The sequence below is a fragment of the Ranitomeya variabilis genome, chromosome 4 (assembly GCF_051348905.1).
Source record: "Ranitomeya variabilis isolate aRanVar5 chromosome 4, aRanVar5.hap1, whole genome shotgun sequence".
NCBI classification, from domain to species: domain Eukaryota; kingdom Metazoa; phylum Chordata; class Amphibia; order Anura; family Dendrobatidae; genus Ranitomeya; species Ranitomeya variabilis.
In genome coordinates, this window is record NC_135235.1 from 712,851,304 (window position 1) to 712,860,738 (window position 9,435).

General features: G+C 48.2%; 1 protein-coding gene across 1 annotated transcript; it reads right to left on the minus strand.

The window, feature by feature from the left end:
• Window positions 1-4,196: 4,196 nt before the first annotated feature.
• On the minus strand, window positions 4,197-8,400 carry LOC143769321 (uncharacterized). The gene is made up of 5 exons (XM_077257813.1): window positions 8,357-8,400; window positions 8,203-8,277; window positions 7,876-8,071; window positions 7,553-7,715; window positions 4,197-5,369 (listed from the first exon to the last, which is right to left on the minus strand). Exons 1-5 carry the CDS (start codon window positions 8,396-8,398, stop codon window positions 4,409-4,411), a joined length of 1,437 nt encoding a protein of 478 aa, XP_077113928.1. The 5' UTR covers window positions 8,399-8,400; the 3' UTR covers window positions 4,197-4,408.
• Window positions 8,401-9,435: the final 1,035 nt, after the last annotated feature.

Genomic DNA, 9,435 nt, shown 5'->3' on the forward strand with positions numbered 1-9,435 from the left:
ATATATACCCTGGCAGAGATGAATTCCTCCCATTTTGCTTGTGGTTACAGCATCAAGATGCAGCGTCCCATGGAGAGTATCTACATGAATATGAAGTTGGATTTTGCCTTGGCTAATGCTTATGCTATTGCCTTTCATGAACAAAGGAAAAGAGAAAAACGGAGGAGTCATCGGCGCTTTTGGCTACACCCAATACTTGAAGTCCGTGAGAGCCGTGGAGCCTACCATTGCTTATTTGGTGAGCTGAATGACAATCTGGAAAAATATTTTGAATATACCAGGATGTCACAAGACAGCTTCCGCTATCTGCTGCGTCTTGTGGAAGGATCCATTACCAGGCAGGACACACAGCTACGGAGATCAATTTCTGCAGAGGAACGGCTGCTGGTGACTTAGGTTTGGAGTCTCCACACTTTCCAGAATTGTTGCCGACACATGCCGCGCTTTGTGGGACAATCTCCGTGAATAATTTTTACCCCTCCCTACTACTGAATTATGGGAGGCCAACGCCAAAAAATTTGAATAAGTTTGTTCTTTCCCAAACTGCATTGGAGCTGTGGATGGGAAGCACATTAGGATTACAAAGCCTGCAAGAACTGGATCTCAGTTCTTTAATTACAAAAAATACTTCTCCACAGTGCTCATGGCAATTGCAGGTGCAGACTGCAGGTTTATCGCCGTGGACATTGGAGCGTTTGGCTGGACAAATGACTCGCGGACATTTAAAGAGTCAGATATGGGCCGAAGGTTATATGGGAACAATTTTAATTTCCCCCAGCCACGACCTCTTCCCAACACCGAAGGCCCGGCAATGCCATTTGTTGTGGTTGGGGATGAGGCATTTCAAATGTGTGACAACCTACTGAAACCCTACTCCAGTCAGGGCTTGGACCACACCAAAAGTGTTTTAATTATAGACTTCCAGGGCCAGAAGAACTGTGGAGTGCGCCTTTGGGATCCTTGTCTCCAAATGGCGTATTTTAGGATCCGCCATTAATCTGAAAATTGAGACAGTGGATGAGGTGGTGAAGGCTTGTGTGTTTCTCCACAATTATATTATTGCTAAAGAGAGACTGAACGTGGAACTAGATGAACCCATATCAAACCCTTTGCCCGATTACCATCATCCTCTGAGGACAACTGTTGAAATTGGGCAGATGAGGGATCGATTTGCTTCCTATTTTGTTTCTGATGTTGGCCGTGTGTCATGGCAAGATCAAATGGTGTAGTGTTTATGTTTAACAGTTATACTTTATCCTGCTTTTAACTTACAATAAATTTATTGTGCTTAAAATCAAATAAAATACTGACATTTAAAGATTTTAACACTATTGTGTCCTTTAAATGTAACTAGGTGCCTAATGTAATGTTCTTTTAATTTTGTAATGTTCCTAGATTTTGTACTGTGTTGTGTTTTGAATAAACGTACTTTATTGTGCCTTTCCTTTATAAAAACTGCTCATTTTTTAAAAATTTTTTGTTGTCAATAAAAAAAAATTTAAACTATTCCAATGTCCATTTTAGTACCAACTGTGTGTACCACAAAAAATGTACTCAGGTGATCACCAGTTCCCAAATAGACTCTGCCAAACCACCCCACTTATGTTCACATAGCCGTGTGTTCCATAGTTGAGTGAACATGATCGGCTCCCTCCTTGTCAAGCTATGAAGCTTGCAGACTAGTTGCATATGGAACCCGGCTTCATGTAGCGCGCTGGCTGAAGCAGTTTTCAGCCGTTGCAGCTGCATGTGCCGCGGCTGTGTGACAGGCACTACACATGCATGGTGAGGCCAACAAATAGGCCTGGGTTGTGCATGTGTTCTGCCTGTCACACAGCCTCGGAACATGCGGTTGCGGTGGAGGAAAAATGCAGATCATAATCCGCACTCCAGGAAGCCGGGTTCCATATGCTAGTAGCCGGCAAGTGTTATAGCTTGCCAAGGAGGGAGGCGATCATGTTCGCTCAACTCTAGTGAGTTAACACTATTGAACTCAGGATGCTGGAAAACATCCTGAGTCAAATAGTGGCGACACTTGGCCACGTGACTATTGCTACCACCTCACCTGACCCATTACCTTAAAGGGCCACTGTCACCCCCCCCCCAGGCGTTATAAACTAAAAGAGCCACCTTGTGCAGCAGTAATGCTGCAGTCTAACAAGGTGGCTCTTTTAGTTTTTGATTAAGTTATTACCGCAATAAAACGTTTTAAAAATTGGCCAAACGTACCAGCGATTGTACCGGGAGGCGGTCCGAAGCGTCCTCTATGAATCTTCAAACTGCCGTCACTCTTCTCTTCAGGGCCGATGGTACCCGCCCCCTTCGCGTTGTTGCTTCAAATCCGGCGCCTGCGCTGTGCGTGCCTGCCTGGGGCCTGCGCAGTCTTCTTTGGCCGTCATCACTCACACGCAGGGTGCCTGACTGCGTCTGTGCGGGCAGTGCGGCCGCCCTGTTACTGAATCCCCGCCCCGCACTGTGTTATTCATTATGCACACTGCGGGGCTGGCATTCCTGGGCATGCGCACTGCACTGCGCTGTTCAGGCCCTCCCCCATCTCGGACGTTCTCCCTTGTCTGATGTTCCCCCTGTTCCCCCGCCTTCCGGCATTATTTTCGGCTGCCAGATTCCAAAATCTGGTGAGGATTAGTGTATATGGCGGCAAGCTGCTGTGTGCTTTGTCTCTCTCTATGTGTTTGTATGTTTTAATGCAAAGGCATATTTACACCAGCAGCAATGAAAATTTGGTACTTGTGTGGGTGGCCATAAATTACAAAGCACTGATGATCAATACTGTTTTTTGGGTGAGCATTATAGGTTTACATTGCGTTCGGGCAATACGTTTTGCGAATATAGCTAGCGTATTGCACCAGCGCAATGTCTTTAGCGGGATTGCTTTTGCCGATCCCGCTATCGCAGATCCACAATCTGCGCTAGCGAGGAACGGAGCTGGGACGCTGAAAGCAGCATCTGAGGTCCGACTGAAAATAACGGCACATCGCAAGGGCGTGCCTAAAAAATGGCATGCGCTAGCGATGCGATCCAGATCCTAAACACATTGCCGTCAATGGGTGCGCTAACGGACCCGTTGCATGGCGTAACTTGCGACAATCACGCCATGCAGCGTACTCCTTTAGCGTTAACCCATTAACGCTTAGTGAACCTATTCGTAACGCACTGAACATCACTAAAGGAGGAGGGGTCTGCATTATACCACATCAAAGAACAATAAACGTTGAGGGGTGACCATTATTACACCGTACTGCAGATCAATGCACGGTCAGGGGTCTGCATTATTATACCGCACTGATCATCAATAAACGGTGAGGGGGGATCATTATTATTCCGCACTATAGATCTATAAACGGTCATGGTGGAGCATTGAGTGGAGCACTTAAATACGTGGCAATGAAATACGTGGTACGTGGCACTGAAATACGTTGCACTGAAATACGTGACACGTGGCACTGAAATACGTGGCACTGAAATACGTGGCACGTGGCACTGAAATACGTGGCACTGAAATACGTGGCACGTGGCACTGAAATACGTGGCACTGAAATACGTGGCACTGAAATACGTGGCACGTGGCACTGAAATACGTGGCACGTGGCACTGAAATGCCGGAAGGCGGGGGAACAGGGGGAACGTCAGACAAGGGAGAACGTCCGAGATGGGGGAGGGCCTGAACAGCGCAGTGCAGTGCGCATGCCCAGGAATGCCAGCCCCGCAGTGTGCATAATGAATAACACAGTGCGGGGTGGGGATTCAGTAACAGGGCGGCCGCACTGCCCGCACAGACGCAGTCAGGCACCCTGCGTGTGAGTGATGACGGCCAAAGAAGACTGCGCAGGCCCCAGGCAGGCACGCACAGCGCAGGCGCCGGATTTGAAGCAACAACGCGAAGGGGGCGGGTACCATCGGCCCTGAAGAGAAGAGTGACGGCAGTTTGAAGATTCATAGAGGACGCTTCGGACCGCCTCCCGGTACAATCGCTGGTACGTTTGGCCAATTTTTAAAACGTTTTATTGCGGTAATAACTTAATCAAAAACTAAAAGAGCCACCTTGTTAGACTGCAGCATTACTGCTGCACAAGGTGGCTCTTTTAGTTTATAACGCCTGGGGGGGGGTGACAGTGGCCCTTTAAAGTATGTTTAAAAATTGTAATTTTTTTTTAATCCTCTTTGTGTTTGTAACACCTCATAGTACAATGAGAGACACGAAAAAAAAGATTAAAAAATGGATAAAATAGTGTCTGACATTGCAGATATGAGGTGTGAAAAACAAAAGATTTGTGTACACGGCGCACGGTGTGAGTTGCCGGCAACTAATTTTAGAACAATAAAAAGAAATTGAGTTTGCAACATAACATTTTTATTGGGGAAACAAAAAAAAAAGGGGGAAAGATTCTTAAGGGGTATCTACGTCAGCAATTAAGGGCGACTGATATCCACCGGTTTGGGAGTGGGTAGAGGAGGAAGAGGAACCGTACTCAAGAATGCTGGACGGTATCTCAGACCACCCTGTGGCCGACGGTGGTGAGATTGCCAATGCAGGAGGGGAGGGAGGAGGCACGACCAGTCGACGAGTGACTGTTGACTGGCTCTGGCTACTCCTGCTCCGGCTTGGCCCCGGCTGAGAGCTCGGTGTGGGTATTGGAGCAGCCAGAGCCACCGTAGCTGTCCGGGTTTTTAGTTTTTCCCTCTCTCCCTCTGGGTGTTCCTCTGCATGCCGTCTTCTGGAACTTGATGGCCTGGCAGGAGCAGGACTCGGCGGCTCGGTGCGATGGTGTCGGTGGCAGCATCCCTCAGCACCCGGACCTCGGTAGAGTTGCTGTGCAGCAGGACTAGGAGTCATGCTTGCCAGCCTTGGTACAACTGGCATTGTAGTCGCTGACTGCATGATCCTAGCCTGCTGCAGAGCACTCACACAGGCGTTGTTGCAGGCCTGCATCACCGAAATCTGGAGTTCCGGTGTAAGGTGTTCCACCATACCCTTAGCAATGGCACTAAAAAAATGTTTTGCCGGCTTCATGAGCTCGGATTCCATTGATTCAAGGTGCCGGTCGATATTGGACAGAGCAGTGTCCATCCTATCTCCCAGCACCTTGAAACAATTTTGGAAAACCGTGCCCAAATGAAAATATTCGGGCATTAGCGGCCTGTCCAAGGACCGCTGATGCTGTCGGGAATACCCGAAAGAAGGAGCGCCTGAGGCCTCGGCCAGGGGAACACCAGATGGACCGCCTGCCGGTTCTCCAGATGGTGGTGCATGCCTGCTCTCGCTGTGGGACGGCTGTGACTGCTCAGATGGCGATTCATGAAGGACCGCTCCAGATGGCCGAACAGGTTCGAGGGTGCTGCTGTGTGTTCTGTGAAAGCATAAGGAAAACATTAGTATACAAAATATAACATTTCACATTCGCCATCTCCTGTGTAATATAAAGTTAACATTACATCACAGAACACTATAAAATAATTTAACATAATTGTAAAGGGTCACTTCCGTCTGTCAGTCTGTCTGTCATTCACTCACGGTTATTCATTCGCTGATTGTTCTCGCCAGCTGCCTTTCATGGCTGACGCGACCAATCAGCGACGGGCACAGTCCTGAATAAAATGGCCGCTCCTTACTCCCTGCAGTCAATGCCTGTCGGCCGCATACTCCCCTCTGTCATCGCTAAACACAGGCCGGCGGTAACGCACCGCGTTATGCCGCGGGTTAAGCAATCCGTTGCCGCCGTTAAACCTTGGTGTCACCAACTTTTTACTATTGACGCTGCCTGTGCCGCATCAATATTATAAAAATTTAACAAATTTGATTTTAAAAAATACCATGCTATACTCACCCTCCGTAGCCGTTTGCGATGGCCGCCATCGTTTACGCTTATCGCCGGACCGGCCATGACGTCACGGTCATGTGACCGAGACGTCATCACAGGTCCTGTGATCAGACAAACCCTGGGAACGGAAACTGCCGTGAACTAGAAGGTCTCCCGTGGAATTTTTTTATTTTTTTTAAACTGTGACAAACCTGGATGGGCATTATACTACGCCACTATGAAATATTGTATGTGGCTGGGCAATATACTATGTGGCTCTGTGCTGTATACTACGTCACTGGACTATACTAAATGGTTGGGCAATATACTACGTGGCTGGCCAATATACTACGTGAACATGCATGTTGTACAATACCCGATGTGTTGGAATAGGTACAGGGCCGGCTCCATGTTTTTGAGGGCCCCGGGCGAACGAGTCTCAGTGGGCCCCCCCCTTTAACACATTCATACCACATTTATATATAACGCACAGCCGGTGAGTCTATGACGCAGTATATAACACACAGCCCACGCAGTATATAAACACACAGCCCACGCAGTATATAACGCACAGCCCACGCAGTATATAACGCACAGCCGGTGAGTCTGTGACGCAGTATATAACACACAGCCCACGTAGTATATAAACACACAGCCCACGCAGTATATAACGCACAGCAGCCCACGCAGTATATAACGCACAGCAGCCCACACAGTATATAACGCACAGCAGCCCACGCAGTATATAACGCACAGCAGCCCACGCAGTATATAACGCACAGCAGCCCACGCAGTATATAACACACACAGCCGCGAGCCCACACAGATCACGTCACAGCGGCCACGGAGCCCCCATAACCACGTCCAGCGCACAGTACCCCCGGCCTGAGGGCAGTGCAGCCAGCACCCACATCATCACTGGCACTGCGCGCAGCTTTCAATTCTGCCCATTTTGCTCCTGAATGAGCTTTATTAATTTGAGGGTGTCACGCAGCACGCAGGCTCAGCAGACCCAGCCACTGCCAGGCTCAGCAGCAGGCATCTGATATTCCACTCCCTCCCCCCCGCAAAGCGCAGCGTTGGGACGGGACCCTCACTCACCCCCTCACCGAAGACGAGTCACTGACTCACTCACTCGTTGTGGACACAGCAGGAGAGGGTGCACCGACCGTGCACCGTCCTCACTGCAGGCTGCAGCTGCTGCTCGTCTTCTCCTCCTGCTTGGCGCTGCCGGACCTGTCCTCCTCTCTTCATGTCCTGGATGGTGGATGCTGGGACGGATAGATTCTGGAGTCTGGACTGCAGTGGAGACTAGTGGAAGGCTTCAGTGGCGCTCTCTCTGTCCTCTCCTTCTTGCGAGTCTAGCATGACGAGCCCGCCGACTGGATGTAACAGGAGAGGAGATGACCCAGCGATCCGGAAGTGTCTTCTTGTGTATCCATGGTGACTGGTGAGGGGGGCCGGCGGAGGTGTGTATTGCGCTGCTATTGCAGCTGCGCAGCGCCAGACCAGGCAGGCGCCAGCGAAACGGCCTCAGGCTCAGACAGAGCTGACTGTCTGTGCCCCCTGCAGCAAAGGCGCCGCCGGCGCCGGGCGATGTGCATGTAGTCAGTGAGTGACGCTCACGTCACGTGTACTACCATAAATGGGCCCCCCCGTCTCGCCAGGGCCCCGGCACTTGCCCGGGTACGCCGGGTTCTGACGCCGGCCCTGAATAGGTACTTAATACTTACTCTCGGCGGCCAAGGATCGGTCTCAGGAACTGTAGAAGTCGTGTGTACTTATACGTTGATGTCCTTGCCGCAGCAGCACCACTTCGAGCCTGTTCCTCCTCCTTCCGCAGGCCCCGATTGAAACGGTCCTTCATGGAACGCCATCTTGTCTTCAATTTTTTGACTGTGAAAAAGCCAAAAAAAAAAAAAAGGTTGCAGATTGAACATTTTCAAATGATAACACAACCGTGTGCGATGCAACAAACTTGCAGGAGTTGATCACATCACACATGGTTGTGTTATCCTGGCCTAATGGGTCAGAGCGGCGTTTCAGCAATACTTACCAAAGTTAGCTTTGTCCGTGGATGAAGCACTGTCAAAGCCATCCCACAGCGATTTGGCCACCTCAGCCCACATACGCCTCAACACGACCTGGTCCGCGTGCCGGGGGTCACGGCTGTCCCACAACGGGCCTCGCTCTTGGATACAGGTGACCATGAGATCAACGTCAATCCCCTCATCTTGGTCCCGTTGTGAAACCTTAAATAATTGAAAAACATTAATGTTTTCAAGCTACATAAAAATAGCTACCCCCCACTCCCCCCCCCCAAAAAAAAAAATGATATAAAAAAACAAAACATTCCTAATGTTGTTTGAAAAAATATACTTACTCGCCGTCTTGCCACCACAGCTTGGCCCCGAGGTCGCTGCTCCTGCTGGGTCGCTTCCTCCTCACTTGAAGAAGCCTGGAAAATATTTAAAAAAAAAATAGTGACACGTGTACAAATACAACGAATAGTAAGCAACAGTAGATCATGTACTCACTGAACTCCCCTGCGGCGTTGTGTGGCTTGAGTCTGTGGCCATTACCACGATAAATTCTGCAAGGAAAAATTGAAAAAATTATTACATTAACAGAATGCACAATACACAGCCACATAGAAGAAAACATCAAAAATACCATACATAACATTACGACCACAACGAACAGTGCACCCATAGGAGAATGCCAACTGAACAAGCGCTGAGCAAACCACACCGCCATACATTGAAATAAAAATCAATGGCAGAGACGACACAATGCCAGAGTATAGCAAAAGCAGAATACAACATTCCCAGAAAAGATAACAAAACAAATAATAAGCAACTGCCCCCTATGTACAAATCAAAAAAAGACGCATATACCTTTTTTTAAAAAAAAAATATATTTTTCAGAAAGGGCCAAGAAAAGGCAATCCATTATAAACCACCATACTTTACAATAAAAAACAACAAGACAGGAGCCAAGAAAAAGCCATACGGTTACATATAACCCCAGAAATAGAAACCAGAATTAAAACCCCAGAAACCATAAACCACATTACCCCAGAAACGGAATAAAAAAAAAATCATATAAAGAAAAACCACAGTGGAACCACCGCATGCAATTACAGAACAACCCAAAAAGCGAACCCCCCCCCAAAAAAAAGGGAAAAGAAAAGTCAATGCTGGATAAACCACCATACTTTACAATAAAACCAACAAGGCCGGAGGCAAAGAAATGCCATCATAACACCAGAAATACATCACAACCAGATAATAAAAAAAACACCAATTTCCATTAGGCTACTTTCACACTAGCGTTAACTGTAAACCGTCTAAAAACGTCTTTTTTGCCGAAAAAATGGATGCGTCAAAAAAGTGCAAAATGGTGACAAACGTATGCTATGCATACAGCATTTCGACGGATACGTCGCAAATCCGCTAAACGTTTCCGTCGAAAATACTGGATACGTTGCATCCGTTTTACCATCCGTTGCATCCGTTTTTCCGACGGATCCGTTTTTTAAATGGGAGGCTCCCAAATTGATTGGCTCCTGGAAAATATGGAAAACTATATAGTTACTGTTTTTACAGCCCATCTT

What these genes read in the sequence shown, in the direction of transcription:
- LOC143769321 (XM_077257813.1), bottom strand. Translation starts at nt 8,398, where the DNA reads ATGGCCACAGACTCAAGCCACACAACGCCGCAGGGGAGTTCA. An exon ending in CAACGCCGCAGGGGAGTTCA is followed by an intron (nt 8,278 to 8,356) that starts GTGAGTACATGA and finishes AATATTTTCCAG; the next exon opens with GCTTCTTCAAGTGAGGAGGA. An exon ending in CTGTGGTGGCAAGACGGCGA is followed by an intron (nt 8,072 to 8,202) that starts GTAAGTATATTT and finishes CAATTATTTAAG; the next exon opens with GTTTCACAACGGGACCAAGA.